The following is a 17,969-nucleotide window of genomic DNA, read 5'->3' as shown; positions in this document are numbered from 1 at the left end:
AAAATAAAATTTTCAAAAAAAAAAATGAATATAAGTGTTAATAATTATGGTAAAAATGATTTATTTAAACTCAACTAACAATGAAGTTTACTTTAGAAAATAAATAAAGAAAAATAAAATGTCTAATAAACTCAAACCTTATTTTGAAGTTAAACTAAATATATTTTACTCTAAACAATTAAAAGAATATTTTCAAACTGCTCCTCCTAATAATATTTAAAATATTTTTTTTTCACAAAAATGGATTGAAGCCACAATCCCAAGCAAGGTATAAAATTGTTATCAACTTCAGCTGCTAGCAACACCATTGACTTTTAACAGAAAACTCAGTATTGAGTGAAATTGTGGCCAAAACTGTTTACAGACAGAATTTCTTCAATTACATTTGAACTAAAAAGAATAGACCAAAGAAAAGGATAGGAGTCATCTCCTCAAATAACTTGGTCAAATGGGAGAAAGGAGAAAAGCCAGGCACAAAGCAGTAGAAATTAAAACTCTTCTGTTGTACAGTTACAAATATGTTACATTAGTTTCCATTTCTAATCCATCATTTAGAATCATGGTTTAATACTAATCGAACTGCAGCTTTGAAATCCTCGTAAAATCTTTGCTCAGAAAACCTGCTCGCCCGTTTCCTTGCAGCTGCAGCCATCTTGAGTCTCTCAGTTTCTGGCATTCTCAACACTCTCAGTATGGCATCTGCATACTCTTCAACAGTCTGGGCAAGAAATCCAGTTTGCTGACCATCTTCTTCTAAAACAATGTCCATCTTTGGGCCAGCAGAATTATGAGCTGTAGAGTTGAACAAGATTTTGAGCATGATCAATTCTCATAAGCAGTTACTAGTAGAAAATAAAGTACCGTTGACAACAATAGCGAAAAAGTGTGCCTACCAATTGGTATGGCGCCTGCAGCCATATACTCTACAACACTAATTCCAAAGTGTTCATCTGTCATGGAGTGCATTCCGGCAATGGCACCTCCCAAGAGACTTATCAATTCCCTACAAATGGTAAAGGTGAAAAGTGAGGATACAAATCTAAAGACTTGTATTACCATGAAAATTCTCCGCCACATAATGCTTGAGTTTGAACTTAAGCAGTAAAGACATGGCACACAATTCCTTGACCAAATGAATTCTTATATCAAGCAGATACCAAGTATACCAGGCGATACAGGAATATACTACCACAGTCACAAATATCATAAAGGTGTCTGATTAGTTTCACAAGATGTATATGGTTGTACCATCACATAGATGTTAAACCCCCTTGATTTTTTGATACAACTGGGAGCAAACCATATCATTAGATTCCGGTCTCCATGACCACCAGCCACAGAGAACAGAATTATCTCTTGTTTCATGACTGCAGGCAAATTTCCACCTCAGGACTATAAAATTGGATCCATGTAAAGAAGGGTACAGTCAATCTAGAAAATATACAAAAAGATATGATTGATTTGAACATAGAACAATGAGAAAACATTGTTCTCAAATCCAAAGCCCCACATATACACACTGCATAAGCAGGGTAGACATGCATAGAAGAATAGAGACCAATAGAGAGATCGTAACCAGGATAATTGGCACATGTTTATAGTTATTTTCGTGTTCCAAATGAGATTGAAGTTGAAATTCCAAATTAAGACTAAATTGTTATCACAAGGGGATTGCAAAGGATTGACACAGACCTGTACATCACATTTTTATAGAATTGCACATCACCATCAACCTTCAGTTCAACTGCTTTGTCCTTCAACTTCTGCAGTCTTTCTTCATCTGACTTGTGCCGACAACTACCCACAAACTGGAGCTTAGGTCTAGGCAAGTCAGGATCTAGCTTTCTAATGGCAACTGAAAAAGCCTCAAGTTGAAGAGGATGTGCCTGTCATGTGAAAAAGTAGCTATAAAGGGCTGATATACCCAAGAAAGGCCCCCAGAAATGAGCCACTAAAAAGCAGTACCTTGCACTGATAATGTTTACATATATATGCCCACCTTCTCAGGACGGAATTGAGCAACGGATATAAATATTGGAGTTGTTGCTGGCCTTTCCAAAGGAAGAGCCTGTTTTGAACATCAACTTGTTAGATTCAATGTGCAAAATTTTGTCATGGACAAATGTGAGTATAGGCATCTAGTGATGGATCTAAACCAATCCACCAGAATTCACACTTTCACAATGCACCAAGCAAACAAGCAACAAGAAATGTTCTCAATAAGGAGGAAAATCCAAACTAGAATGCTATATGCAATGGATAAATTCAGTGCTTTTCAAGACTTCTCATGTCAGGACATGGGCTTCCAAAAGAATTCACGAGTCAACGCAACTCAGCCAAAAGATTGCTCAACACAATATATGAAGCACAAAAGTGTATTTTGGACATATAACGGATAAACAAAAAAGGCCACTGCTTCGTGCCATAGTTAAAATGTCAGGGGTTGAATCACAAGGGTGCAGAGCCCCACTTCATATGTATGTGCATGTGTGAGTGTGTTTGTATGAGAGAGAGAGAGAGAGAGAGAGAGAGATAACACTAGTGATAGTACAAGTAGCTACCATAAAGAATGAAGAAGCACTATAATACAAACCTGAAGCCCTGATGTATCACAAGGAGGGTAGACACGCCTGATACATTTTGGAATTTTCCAAAGCTTTTCAATGTGAGACTGTGTCCATGAAGAGTTCACCATTGCAAGATGTGCACAAGAGCCAGCAAACCCATACATCCAACTAAAGAATGTATAGTAGATTATTTTGCACTGTGATAGCCAACCACTGCCACAAGAAAAGAATTCTTTAGACACTGTTAAACAAAGAAAAACAGAGATGCGAAGCTGCCTCAATTTTTTGTCCCCTTCATCTCTTTTTTATTTGGAGGCTAATTCTTCCATCGATACAAAGAATTTAAGTCAAACAGACCACTTAAATTTTGATGCTCACTCTATTTGTTTAATGGAAATTCTTTTCTAGGAAAAAGCTCTAAAGAAAATTGGTTAATGGAAAGTCAAAGAGAAAAGTTAAGTCATTTCCGTGTACAAATTATTTTCTGTAAAACAAATGAAGCCTAAATTGAGTATGTTTTCCTAACTTCCCCACAAAGAAAGCCAAGGCTAAATCTCAATGAGCATCAATCCCATTGAAGGCAAATAAGTGAACTGAAATTAACTAAAATGGTGAAATGCTATCATTTAACACAAACATTTGATGTAGAGCCAACTCAATTAAATCATCAAACTATAAAATTAACAGCATCATCTCCTCAACAAACCTTACTATCTAAGCACACATAGAAAAACAGCGAACTCTAACCTCCTGGCGATTGAAGCATCATTGTTGTACATGGAATTCCGACTGCGAACACGAGAAATCATATCTAAACTGATAGTAGGATAATGAGTGTAACAAATAACTTTGCAACCAAAAATCCGAGCAAGTGGATATGTGAAAGCGTATCCACTCGTATCAAAATAAAACGAAGGAGTAAACTTGCATAAAGCTTCCCAGGAAAGATATATTGAACCCAAGCTCTGACCAATCATGGTGAAGCGAGGATAACTATTTTCTTCCACCCATTTCCTTTTATACAGATGCACCACCTAAAGCAACCATTTTTACACAAAAATCAAACAAACAACCATAATAAGAAATTAAAAAAGGAAAAAAAATCACTATTCCAAATTCCCAAATTCTGATTCAATGCATCGAACTGAGTAAAACCCATTAAGCGTAGTCGAATACCATAGGTGGGTAAAGCAAATTGACACCAAAACGATCAATAGCGCGAGCTGTCAGGGAATAAGGGGAGGCATCGTGATCGCCGGTGTAAATCACACAGTCGAGATCACGGCTCTCCTCTTGGATTGCTTTAACGGCGCACCAGAGGACTCTCTCTCCGCCTCCACCATCGTTTGTGAAGGGATGGAAGAAGCCAACAGCTTGCTTTCTGTTCCTTCTGCCATTGATTATCTGGGAAGTGAACGTCAAGATTAAGGTTAAGATTGCAGTGAAGAGAGGGACGATGAGAAGGAAAATCCCGTTTTTCATTATATCGATGTGGAGAAGGAGATCAAATCGATTACGATGATGATAATGATGATGACATGGAGAAGAATCAGGTGTAGATGGGGACTTAAGACTTTTGCGACTGCACTACGAATGCAGTCGCCACTCCCCTGGTCTTTTCTTCTGTGCTGTTGAGTTTCGTTCGGTTTCGGCGTTTTTTAAGAGCATAAAAAAAATACTTATTAAAAATAATTTTTAAATTAAAAGCATTAATTTTAGATATTTTTTTAATCCGACTCAAATTATTACTAATTTAATAACGTAATACAAATAAAAAACAATAAAAAATACAATATAAATTTTTTTTAAAATGTCCTTTAAAAGTAAGGTAAAATTTAAATTCAACAACTCAATTATGTTAATTTCCTTTTAGAGTAACACAAATAAATACTTCATTTTATCTAAAATCAAACAATTTCACTTTAAAGTGGCGTTTTTCATCTCTCGAAAGAAAAGGAAGCTTCATTACATGAAAATGGAATTGCTAATGCTAATAAGTTTGGATGAAATATTGTTAAAATTGACATTCAAAAGTATATTTTAAATATGGAAATTAAATAATACTTAAAATCAAATTAAATATAATTTGGTTGTAAAATTATAAAAAAAATTGAAAGAAAAAATAAAATAATTAAATATTTTTAAATTTATTATATTTCATTTGAAACTTACTTTATTATACTTGTTTATATTTAAAATAGCTTTTTTTAAGAGAAAAATTGTATTTATCATTTTTTTAATTTACAATTAGGGTATTTTCAAAGTATATATATTAATGACGAATTAGCTTAAAATGCTCACCAATAACACAAGCCCATATTGATGGATAATGAAGAAAGCTTATTACCATTATCAAGTTGTTATAAAACTAATATTCCACCCCCCCCCCCCCCCCCAAGAATTATATAGTTATTGTATTTAATCTACATGCCAAATGCAGAAATTACCCAATTTTACAAAGCACAATTTCCTCAAACAGTCAAACTCGATATTTCATTTGGCTCCCACAATGTAGATGTTTTTTTAGCCTATATGTGAAGATTAAATTAAATTAATGATAATAACGACCTGTATAAATTTTTAAAGGACGCTTGAAGTATTTTCATCGTACCAGAGTATTAGTAGCGTTAATTACTTGTGATCACATAAATTTTATTTTTTTAACATCCGTATTACTGTTTTTTAATAAATTAGAGTCAGAGCGCTTGGTCCTCAAAAGAACTTACAACTAAAGTATTCCCACATTAAATTAACAAATAAATTATTTTAAAAAAAGAAAAAAGCTTATAATCTTAAATAAATAAAAATAATATTTTCTTTTTCTTTGATCACAAATAAATAATATACTATCTTCATAAGAGGGAACGGATAAATAACATCCACAGGCGAAACCAACTTTAAACACTTCCCCTGCTCAGGCGACCAAATTGACCAATGCAGATATTGATAGTTGCGAGAATTGCTAATTTCAGAAGAGCATCAGATCCTTAATTCCATAGTTTTCTAAATCTAACCAATAATTACATATTTACATGTAATTTACACACTGATGCAAAACATCAGTAATGCGCCAAACCCATTCAAGAAATTATTTGAAACAAAAATCAAAACTAAATTTTAAGAGAAGCATGTTTTTCAATGATATTAAATGAACAATTTAAAACAATTTAAAAGATTTTATGACTAAATTTCAAATTAAATAACAACGCTAAACAGATAGTACTCGGAACTCATATTCATATTTGAGAACGAGATTTAAACGGGTTGAATTAGAGCACTGTGAATGTAGAGTCCAAGTAGCAAACAAGCTACTTTTTTTTTCTCAGAAGCAAACAAGCTACTTTGAAGCGGAACCATTTACACCCTTCATTATTGGACCTCCCACTACTAAAATAGACACTAAAAAGTCTAATACAGGGAGATGGTGCTATTAAAAAAAAAGGCATTAAAGCTCAAGTTGGTCCATTCTGATCTGTATGAAACATTTTCGTACTATACGCGGCCAATTCCTAGACTGAAAAGGGGACAAATTACAGACATGAGAAATAATCGGCTACCCACTACCAGCAGCCCAAACAAAAAAATGCCTCCCTATTGAAAGAATATTACAACACATATCCACACGCCTAAAGATAAGAACGAAAAATGGCAATTATTTCATCTAGCCTTCATCCCACCAAAACAAACACGAAAAGAAAAGAAGAAAAGGAATGAAGGCACCAAAAGACCAGTAAACAAAGCCAAATATGGTAAGCCCAAATTTGCATGTCCTTTATAAGCAACTTGGATTCACAGCTAAATTCTACAAAAAGGTCACCTGCATGTGTCAATAGCTACCCATAGGTGGCATTCCAAACGGTGGCATTGGAGGCATTCCCATTCCCGCCATTGGTGGCGGTGCCGCAAAACCTCCACCCATAGTTGGCCCACCCATGCCTGGCATTGGAGGTGCAGGCAATGCAAGAGGAAGCAACTGGGCATACATGTTCTGCAATACAACATGCATATCCATCAATGTACTGATTAATAAAATACTATGGACAAATTTAACCATCAATTTGTGTCAGGCCTAACTCATCCCAAAAGCTAGCTAAGGGGAGGAGTGACAAAAGCCCTTATAAAGGACACATTACATTACCCCTATTTCAAACCGATGTAGGATTCAACACAAATCTATTTTATATCAGCCAAGACAACCATAATCCTTTCACCTAAGACCGGTCTAAAGCAATAAAAATTCACAACAAAGTTACCTGCTGAGCAATAACTTCCTTTTCTTCCTGCTCTTTTGCCTTAACCTCCTTCTGAGCCTCAATTTTGTCCTTAATGAGTTCATCAACTTTACCAGTGTATTCACGAATAAACTGCATGTGAACAAAATAAAGATTAGTAAATTATCAAACATAAACATCCTTGATACTATGGCTAATCAGTAGAGCAAGATTGGCTTCCTCACAGAATGTGGATAACAAATATATGGCAGATGAAAAGAAACTAAAAAATTTACCTGCAGCAGGTATGGGAAGGCAAAGTCAACCATATTATTCATCCAGGCCAGCTCAAGGGCAACATCTGCCCGAATCAAATCATAACAAACAAACAGGCATGACGCAAAACATTCTTTCTTGCCCTGCACAAGGGAAAAAATGAATATTAAACAAGTCAATTAATTTAAAAAAAACTTATGACATCCCAAATACCAAAAATGAAAGTATGGAACCAGGGATTAAACACCCAAAGAAGCATCCACAAAACAATTTGACCATCAACATTCTAAAACAAATTATAGTAATCCTCTATGCCACAAGCCCCTCTAAGGATATCCATTCTGTGGAGCCAGTTAAATTGAGCATCACAACTCAACAAGAAAATGGAAGTATAACGTGTCCCCTATAAGTGACAACCTTGGGCCCCTCAAGCACCACACAAAGCTTGATGCTCATCATCACAAGTAACCAAGAAAATCATACTATCATCAGTGGGAGGAAAATAAACCCAAGTAGATCTAAAAGGTAATATTGTCACCGCTAACTGTATCTAACAGCCATATCATTTGTCTATATAAATCAAGTTAGGCTAATAGGTACCTGTTCAATGAAATAAACAAGCAACTCCTCCGCAAGTTCACGGTCTCCAGATTGTGATGCTGTCTCCATTGCGTCTTTGTACAAGTTGTCTTTCTTTGACAATGCAATGGATTGCTTCCACCTTCCAGCCTTCTTGTAGATGTATGCAGCAACGCGTCTCATTTCAAGAAGTTCATGTTTCTCAATCTGCTCAAAGTAATAGACATGGGTTATCATTTCATATTTCATTACCTTAAGGTAAAACAAAAATAATAAAAATATTAACAACCTTCTGAGCAAGGCCAATCTGATCAAAGTTGTCATGCATATCAATTGATTCACGCAATCTTTCATAGTCTTCCTCCTCTACATAAATCTGATTCAAAGCCTCATTCACAGCAGAAACATTATTGCTCTGAACAGCAACCATATATGGCTTCACCAAAAGAAGGTGACCCGCCTGCAAACTCAAAGGAAGATTGCACAACCATAAACAAGTTAGAACCTTGAATAAACTTCATTCAGCTAATTTCAAAATGTCATGTGATAGCACAAGCAAAGACCTTCCGCATAATGTCAACAACTCGAGTATGGTCCACACGTAGTGCCAGCACATTAAGAAGATCATTGATAAGCTCTGGGTGCTCTTGCAAGTAGAAATGGACAGCCTTATAATATAGTTCCACATTAGCAACCTTGACTGCAACATCCTTGAATTGCATATGATCCCACGCCTCAGGGGAATGGTTCATTATGGTAGTTGCAGCATTATCAAATTCATCATATTGGATATACAAATAGGTAAGTTCCTTCCAGTGCTGCTGTTCATCGCAAGCCCGTATGAGCTTGGGAATATTGAGACGGGTTGAGAACAATTTAATGTGTTCCATAAGCTTCTCAGGACGATATCTAGCATACAATACTCCCAACTCTGTAAAAATGCCCATATGTGCACGTTCTAACCCTAAGCCACTCTCCATAAGAGATATTAATTCATTGAAGTGTCCTCTGTTCTGATAATATTCACTGACCTCTTCCAGATCATCCACCTAAAAAATCACAATATACCACATAATTGATGAACAGCACACACATATTAGAGCAAATGTAAAAGATACTAGGTGAATTTATGAAAAATCCAGGAAAAAATTTAAATTGGAGAAGGAATTCTGAAGTCAAAAAGAGACTTTTCATGACTAAGATTTAAGATGGCCTACAACTTTTAGAAAGGAATATCCTTAGAGTTCAATGTTTTTCATGACTAAGATTTAAGATGGCCTACAACTTTTAGTAAGGGACATCCTTAGAATTCAATGTTAAGGTTTCAAAAACTTTATGATCCACAGATCTGAGCCATAAAACAAGCAATAGAATGTCACCTGAATAATAATGTTGAGACCACAGATCTGAGCCAAACGGAACTCCTCAGCATCAACACAAGCAAAGCAAACTTCCTTCCATGTCTTTGCACTGTTGGCTTTTCGTGCTGCATCAACAGCACCTTGAAACTGGTGCAGCTTCACAAGTGTACTAGCCAACTTGCCCCAGTTTGATATAAATGCAAATATTATCTTTGCAGCCTCATACAGAGCTTCATCAAACAAACGATCACCCACATTTTGGAGATTAGCCACATTTGGCATGAGAATGAATTCCTCAATGTCACTAAGCCTATCGATCTTTGCATATGCAAAAATAAGCTCACTATCCACCTTGGGCTCTTTTGACTTCTGCCTAACCATAAGGAGGTACCTCACCAGATCGTGATAGACATTTGCATCCTGAGCAGCACGAATCACCTCAAGGAATTGAGTAGCATCATCCGCACGGATAAATGACTCGATTGCATCACTCACCAGTCCCTCCCTGAGTTGAGCCCTTGCCACCTGGCTCCAAACAGCATCTTCTTCAACACGGAATGCAAACTCTACTGCACGATCAATGCTTCGAATATTGTCCAACAAGACATTTACTGCTTGAACATTTAAGTTGAACTTCTTGAAAATAGAAAATGCTTCCTCATATAGCTGCGCTTCTACAGCCACTTCACCAACAGCAGGACCATCAAAATTATCTAATCTGTTTATGTAGTCCATAACTCTAGACGGGTCTGCTTTAATGGCAGTCAATATAAGTAGATTCTGCAGGTTGAAATTTCCACTGAACGCAGAGTTTTGGAGCACAATCTTTTCAAGTAGCTCAATCAACTCATGGGGTAGATCAGCAGTCATGAAAGCCTTGACTGCTGCAGAAACTTGTTCAGGGCTCTTGCTTTCAGGCAAAGCAGTAGATACAACTTGATCAATAAGCTGTCTCCTATATTCATTCTCAGGATTAAGAACCTTCTCCCAAAGATCAGCGTCCATCCTTTCAACCACGTATCTGCAATGGGAGTAACAAATACATAAAACTCCATGGATGAAAAGTTTGCACCCAAGACAGATAAAATCTAGAACCAAACAGATCACAAACCTGGCTTGCAATTTGAACAAAGAGTTCTTATTTGTTACATTGACAAGTTCATCATCACATTGTCCTCTTCGGTAAGCCACAACAGCCAGAGTAGGATCACGTTTCTCACAATACTTACCAACAATCCGGGAATCATAGTATGGGTTGGTTGTGAGGAAGTGCTCTGGATTGTTATTGCTATCAATAATGATTTTACCAAGAGCATTGTGGACATGTACATCTTGGCTTCCCTCGCTCACAAGATGTTCCAAGAACTGAGTGAGCAAACGAAGTCGATTTCTGCAAACCACAAGCAAACCATAAGAAGAATAAAATAGAAAGCAACCACAACCAGGAAGCATGGACATTCTAGCAATTACCTCTTCTCACATTCCTCCACAAGGGGCTCAACAGGAAGCAAAGAACGGACAGAAAGAATAAGTCCCTTAATGAAGTCTTCAGGGCACTCATCATCCAGCAACTGCCCCACAACCAAAGGTGCATTACCTGGGTTCACCTAGCAAGAGAATGTTTAAGAAGTTAAAAAAATGACCAAGTACATGAGATAGTTAGAAAGTAACTGAACATGTTCAAGCATTAATTCGCATACCTTCTGAACATAACCTTCAATATAGCGAAGCATGTTATTTGTGTAGAGGTAGTGTGTGAGATCACCCACAAAACCAAAACGATCACACACATTAATAAGAGGCCTAGCATCTGGAAGTTTGGCCTCCATTAGGAAGTTCTTTGTCTTTTCAGCATCATAAAAATTTGATTCCCTAGTAACACGCTCAACCTCCTTTATTTGTCCAGTTTTAGCAGCAGACTCAATGTACTTGAAGTGTATATCAGGATCCTCGCTGTCCAATAATCAAAAGAAAACAATGAAAATAAATTCAATCAGAATTTAGATGGCCAACGTGTGATACAAACAAAAGAAAAGGTACATCTTTCAAAGGGCAAATAAGAATACCTGGAACTCAAAAATGAACCAAGGAAAAAGTACAGCCCTTCGTATGACTTGAATTGCTCAAAGAGTTTTATGCATGCATCCATACCCAACTGCTCGCAATACTCCTTGGCTGCCTGTATGCACAGATGAACTGGACTTAGTCCTGCACAACATGCTAAAATTGTTGAATTTATCAAAACAGAAGACAAGCCATACCTGCACAATTATCTGAAGGTTGCCCCGAAGATTCACCAGTAAAAGATCCTTCATGCACTCCAAAGCCCACTCTCGTGAAAGAGTACCAAAAAACTCGACAAGTGCCTATAACAAACCATTCTATTAGCAATCTCATATTTTCCATTCTTAGCAGTTAGCATGTGAAAAAATCAATCAAGAAAATGCACCTGAGGCTCTATTGCATGTGTATTAACAATGACACGTTTAATATCTGGCAACTCTGAGTAATGCTGCACAAAAATGGTAATATTAACTCGAGGAATAATAACAATTCAAGGTGTAAAGAACTTAAGAATGCAACAAGCCATATTACTTGCAGGGCTCGGATGTATAGACCAGCTTTTTCACAAAGTTGAGCAATACGAGGGCGATCATAGTGGCTGAACATCCCATTGGCTAGAATAGCATCAGCTACATTAGGAAAAGTTACTAAATTGATTTCAAGGACCTATGGCAAAGTAAACAACAAGAAATTAAAGGTGAAAACAGATATTAATAAATAGCCTCATCCAGAAAATAATAATATAATAATGATAAATAACCTTTGTTTGCAGATAACCATGTTCTGGTAGATTTGGCTTCAAAACATCCAACAGAAAAGCTGTTGCCTCACGAATCAAGTTTCTCTGAATTAGAAAGGGAACATGTATTAGAAATGAAAATAAAATGAACACTTGATATAGACTATCTTAATTTATTTCATTTCATAATGATGTCAAAAATAAAATTTCTTGCCCTATTAAGCAAGCTGCAGAATATCTAAATAGTATGCCATCAAAATGCACTAAGCTTGTTATTATAAATCAACATACTAACAGAAGCATTGACAAGGACTCTACCTGAAGAAACAGATCAGTGATGGTGTTGTAATCAACAGGACAACCTCCCTCCATTTGGGACATCATCAGAGCAAAATTCACTGCTCCCTGTAATTAAATTCAAATGGGAACATATATTTTGCATCAAAGCACAAAAAGAAAACAAGCAAACTTATCACCATAAAATATTTATGATTGTTATGTGTTGTAAGTTTTTAATTCCCAAAGATATGTTCTACAAAATTTTATTAACTTTATAATATATGATACCTGAGGATCTGAACGGAGAATTGTTTGCAGAAGGAACAAATAGTCAGGAGTATACCCAACCTAAAGCAAAAAAAACCACAAATACGATCACAACCACAATTCAACAACAGATAGAGGGAGAGATTAGCTCTAAATAGGGGCTCAAGTTTGCATAAATCCAGCAGGCATACATTAAAAAAAATCCCCTTACCTGCTTCGAGTAAATCAAAATTTTGTCAAACTCCCTCCTCTCAGCAAAAGCAGCAACAACTTTTGGAGTAGCTCTAGCTTTGATATATATTTTAAGCGCAAGGTCATTATCCACGGTCTAACATTGTCACGAATATCATATCCATTAAAAAATAAAATACGCAGAATTTAATGAACAGACTGGCTTTTTTAATCAAAATTCAGCATTACAAAATCCCAAATAAGTTTCAAGGAAGCACAAATCGAACCTTCACAAGGTCTCCAAGTTCCTCACTGCACTCCAACTTGTCCTCTGCCAACCAATTCTCTAAAAGATTCTTCTTATTTTGATTGACAACAAGGCGTGATAATTCCAATGACTCAAATGCATTAAGCTTTCCTCTAGTTAGAAGCGTCCCAAAGTACTGCAGTAAAGGAGGTGTTTGCCCAGCTTGCACAGGAACACTCTACAAATTTTGAAACAGATATGATTAGCTAACAACAAAAAACACAAAGCAAATCAGCCAGAAGCAAAGTCAACACCAACACAATAGTCAAAATAATCAAAACCTGAAACTTGGCAACTGTATCAGGTGTTCGAAGAATCCCTTGAGGCGACTCTGCAGCAAGCTCAGCTGCCTCTTTATACTTTGTTTGAGCAAACAGCTCTTGGAAACGCTGGACAACCTGAGAAGTGCAAGATAGCAAGTAATTAAGGTCCCATTAAACAAGAAAATTAAAAAAAATGACAATAACATAGGAAATTAAATTTAAAAAAAAAAAAAGAATTGCTTTACCAAATTCTCTGCACCAGGAAGGTTTCCCCTCTTGGCAAGATTGACAGCAAGCTCCAAATTGTTCAACTGTAACAACAATTTTCAGATTAACATGAAGAATATAATGCTTCTTGCAGATGCTGCCAAGAGAAGAAGTAAACAAATTGACATACTTGGCCACTGACAAATGGCACAAGTGTTGCTTCATTCACAGTAGCTAGCAACACCTGTCCCCGCCTATTAATAGCATAAAACCCCCCCACTGATGAAGCTTCGGCTGTCAAAAATATTGGATCCGGACTGATTCTATTTCTGTATACAGCAGTAGCTGTCTCCAAGTCATAAACAAATAATAGCCCAAGCTTTGTGATCACAAAAATCAAACTGTATTTGTGGGATATCTGCAATTATGAGATTCAGGAATTAATATGAAACTTGCAAATTACTATAAAATTTAAGAAATATCAGCCGCAGGCACACCTGCATTGCAACAGGAAAGTCATCAGCAAAGTCTGGAGGAAAGAAAAGATCAGCTTGTTTCTTTGTAAATGCTGGTTTCCCTGATAACACAATTACAGTATTAGAACAAGCAATCCTATTCAGAACTCACAAGTAAAATATAATAGATGCAAGGTAACTCTAAGAGGACTAATCATAATTATAACTTAAAACCCCAAACTAAAACTGAACTTATCACTTTTCACAGAATGAATAAAAAAGTTAACCTGGTTGAGCACCAAGCTCAATAACATGCAACTTCGATGTGATCTGCCCAGCATTAAAAGTTTTCGTGGCAAATGAAATGAGAATAGAAGGATTCTCATTTCCCGGAACCTGTTTTAGACAAACAAAAACATGCAATAACCCTCACTCATGCAATACTTTAAATGCAAGAACAAAAGTAAGCTTATCATATGTTAGCAAAATAACCACACCTTAAATTGCGCAAATGACGCAGCATGAGCTTCAAGAGCTTGACTACGCTGCTGATCCACAGAGAAAAGTTGCATGTTCCCTTTAACCAATTGTTGCCTCTGTATACAGATTAGGAATCAAAATCATACACCATCAGGATAGCAGGAAAAATATATACAAAGTAAAACAAGGGAAAAATCTAACAGATTTAAAACAAGTACAGTAGACATGTAAATTGACCATTGTCAGTTACAATAAGAGAAAATTTTACTTGGAACAAAGAGGCAAAATGACAAAACAACATTTAGACATTAAAACCTAACCCAAAAATCCATTACTAATTCACAGAACCTAGGCATGACAGTTCAGTTACGGACTCTACCCCATCGAGATTTCAGATCACTACATTGGCTACACAAGTCCAAGAAGGATGACCACTGCTTGGGCTTCACAACAGGGGCCCACTCAGCAAATTACGGTCTGAAGCATGTAAAATGCAAATACTACTATCATATATCTATATTTCGGAGGCTACGAAAATTTCTTCTTATAAAAATGAAAGCAGAAATTTTTTTCCTTGCATAAAGTGAATATACAGCCCTCATGAAAAGGAATATCATAGTGTACAAACTTCATGTAATAATTATAATAATAGTCATATACCTCAGGTGAACCAGGAGCTATTCCAATAAGAACCAACCACTTCTCAGAAGGGTCACATTTGTAGTTAATTATCTGATTGTTCACCAAATTAGCTGTTCTGTCGAACATCTTGACAGGGTCAGAATCACCTGCATCCAAGTTAAAGTCACACGTGTATATATATATACACATCATCAAACAAATTAAAAATCAGAAAGAGGATAATAAACGACAGACTTGAGAACCCAAAATAAGTAAAAAAATCCAAGATGCAATAAGATTAGAAATACAAAGAGGAATCTTGCCTTCAATTGACCAATGGTAAACTGAGGTCTGTGTGACCAAGCCCAGCATCTTTGGGCTTATCCACTTCCAGAAAACAACCTATGCATGAAGCAAGAGACTCAATTCAGACTGGATATATATATTACCACACCTCAGTGGAAATGGCAATGACACTTGCAGTTTTTTCCTTTAAATAAATAAATAAAAAGCAGCTCTTACCTGCTCAGGCATCTGGTGGGATTTCATTTTTGCTTTCATTTCAATGTTAAATATTTGAAGGTGATCCTGAGTAGTTCCTGGGAGTTGGGCTTTGGGAAAAAATAAAATAAATCATCAGAAGATGTAGCTAGCACAAATTTATACATGTTGCACGTATTTATAATATTATGTGTACATGCTCATTGTGTTCATAGAAAATGCTGAATTTATAGCATCAAACAAAAAAGAGGGAAAAAAAAAAAGCAAATATCCCACAGTAGTCATTTCGACAAATGAACTAAAAAATCATACCTCAAAATAGTTAAAGTTATTTCTAAATAGATATTGAACAATAATTAACAACTGGCACGGAACCATAATAATCCACATGTGATGTGGAGGTGTGAAGAGATCAACTTAAAATAATATAAGAGATGACCACAAAAACATTTCATAAACATCATTGTCATCATCATCAACGGAAGTATGCCAACTAAAATATAATGAGGATTTATTGGGTGCTTATAGTGCACAATTCTGATTTTCATGTATACCTTGTACTCACAAAGAAGTGGAGACAAATACATACATATATCATACATAAATATTTACACTATATCTATTCATGGATAGATATTACAAGCTTGTCAATGCAAGGTGCACTGCCTTACACGCACTTGCTGCACTGTCAAATATAATAAATTAACTTTACATTGCCATACAGAGAGATACCACCAATTTGATTGGCAACTGACACCAAGAACAAAAGAATAATCTTCTCAATCAAAATCTCACAATATTAAATGTGACAACCACATGTTGTCCAGTAAAGCAGGTTTACACCCCTAATTTTTATGAACAACAATTACTATGTGATACAGTTGCGTTCTAATGATGTAAAAAAAAAACTTTAATTTTTAACTGAAATACAACTACAACTTGAACAGTAGGAATAGCTATCCAGAAAAAGTTACACTTCCAAACTCATAGTCCTCATCAATTTGTGGGGTTTAAGCATTGAAATTTTTCAACAGAAACTGAATTGAGATTTTTAAATAGTTTAGGACTTAATATTTTAAGCAACAGGGCCTAAACCAACCATACTTTAGGAGTTCTTTTGTGTTTGCTTCTCTAGTTAAGGCATGATTTGTCTGAATGGATATGCAAAAATTCCATCATGCACCCTAGGCCGTTGAAGATCGAGTTTCAATTTCATGAATACGCAACCTAAGCATGTTTTCTTACAAAACACTAAATTAATAGCATTATTGGATAGAATAACACAACAACGTGAAATTTATATCAAATCTTATTTGGTAGTAACTTCATGCAATAAGGATATTATTTGGAATAAAATAGCATAATCTACCCAGTGACAAAAATAATTGCTATTGTGACTATGCACAATTACAGGAACAAACTAAAATGCAAAGCACGATGGTGGAAAATGCATAAAATGTATTAGCCACCACTCTACCAGTTCACTTTGCATATAAATGAAATGGAAGTGACAATTATATTATGGATTACACATTTACACAGCAGTCATGATTGGGTTTAGAGCAATGGTGCAAGAAGATAAAAAGGAAAACTTAAAAATATACCAAAATAGAAACATCTCATCTCATATGCTGCAAAATAAAATAACTATCTACAACCCAGTAAAAGGGACAACTACTGTAACCCACGATGCTGAATAAAGAAATTGTCAATCATGAATATCATAATTGCATAAAATCAGCAAGTCATTTAAATTATGCTTCGATGTCCTACCTTTCAAGGCAAGGATTCTAGAATTTGGATTCATGAGTGCCGAGTCTGCAGTAATAGGCCGCCTCAATGGCTGCATTGGCATATTCATATCCACAATCACGACACTATTCTGGGGAGCCGTTTCCCGCACACATATATACTTATCCGACTCCATTGTAACATTTGTAAACGTGATGAACTGAGGATTGATCCCAATGCTCGGCAACTGAAAACAAACACACCGATCAGACCAAATTCTCCTCACACTTCATAAATCACCACTCCCTCAACTCAGCATACAAAAACAACCACGGAAATTAAAGAGTTTAACACAAACAAACAACAATATAAGTATTTTGAAGAATAATTAACAGATCTGAAGAAGCAACACACGAATCAGATACTCAAAAACTTTAAAACACACACCTTGTAACAAATCAAATGAAATTACAATTAAGTACGTGGCTTGCATCCAAAATTTGATCCTAAATTAGCTCAAATTTTTAAAACAGAACAAATTATAGTAAGTGAAGAGAGGAGCTGAGTAAAAAAGAACTCACAGTTAAGACTTCCTTCATAGTGATCGGAGCGTTAGTGGCCGCCATGGTGAGCAAGAGATCGAGAGCTCAGAATCGGCGAATCAGATCTGCGATTGGAATCGAACCGCCGATTGACGAGAAAGTCAAAACCAATAGAAAGTTATCCGGTCGAAGAGAGACCTAGAGCACCAATGGAACCCTAGAAATCAGTGGAGAAGAGATCTACAGAGAAGACCAGCAGAAGAGAGGAAGAAAGTGGAAAGGAATGTTACGGAGGAATAGAGATCCCATCTAATAAAGAAGAGAAATGAGTAACGAGGAGAACGATTA

General features: G+C 36.0%; 2 protein-coding genes across 2 annotated transcripts; both read right to left on the bottom strand.

The window, feature by feature from the left end:
* Positions 1–307: 307 nt before the first annotated feature.
* On the bottom strand, positions 308–4,222 carry LOC110619461 (GDP-Man:Man(3)GlcNAc(2)-PP-Dol alpha-1,2-mannosyltransferase). The gene is made up of 7 exons (XM_021762924.2): positions 3,744–4,222; positions 3,315–3,601; positions 2,594–2,780; positions 2,000–2,068; positions 1,693–1,886; positions 894–1,003; positions 308–792 (listed from the first exon to the last, which is right to left on the bottom strand). The coding sequence occupies exons 1-7, from the start codon at positions 4,047–4,049 to the stop codon at positions 548–550; spliced, it is 1,398 nt and encodes a 465-aa protein (XP_021618616.1). The 5' UTR covers positions 4,050–4,222; the 3' UTR covers positions 308–547.
* A 1,631-nt stretch (positions 4,223–5,853) lies between these two features.
* LOC110619409 (clathrin heavy chain 1) lies at positions 5,854–17,969 on the bottom strand. Its single transcript, XM_021762838.2, has 30 exons — positions 17,661–17,969; positions 17,122–17,326; positions 15,370–15,458; positions 15,171–15,249; positions 14,887–15,014; positions 14,244–14,342; positions 14,034–14,142; positions 13,789–13,868; positions 13,482–13,709; positions 13,330–13,395; positions 13,103–13,219; positions 12,802–12,999; positions 12,555–12,671; positions 12,365–12,424; positions 12,116–12,202; positions 11,819–11,902; positions 11,590–11,724; positions 11,444–11,506; positions 11,256–11,360; positions 11,061–11,173; positions 10,695–10,947; positions 10,465–10,601; positions 10,106–10,384; positions 9,013–10,015; positions 8,197–8,682; positions 7,923–8,093; positions 7,655–7,840; positions 7,075–7,197; positions 6,821–6,931; positions 5,854–6,555 (listed from the first exon to the last, which is right to left on the bottom strand). Exons 1-30 carry the CDS (start codon positions 17,703–17,705, stop codon positions 6,394–6,396), a joined length of 5,118 nt encoding a protein of 1,705 aa, XP_021618530.1. The 5' UTR covers positions 17,706–17,969; the 3' UTR covers positions 5,854–6,393.

This window comes from Manihot esculenta, chromosome 7, assembly GCF_001659605.2.
Source record: "Manihot esculenta cultivar AM560-2 chromosome 7, M.esculenta_v8, whole genome shotgun sequence".
Taxonomy (NCBI): domain Eukaryota; kingdom Viridiplantae; phylum Streptophyta; class Magnoliopsida; order Malpighiales; family Euphorbiaceae; genus Manihot; species Manihot esculenta.
This window is presented reverse-complemented; position numbering and strand designations above follow the sequence as displayed.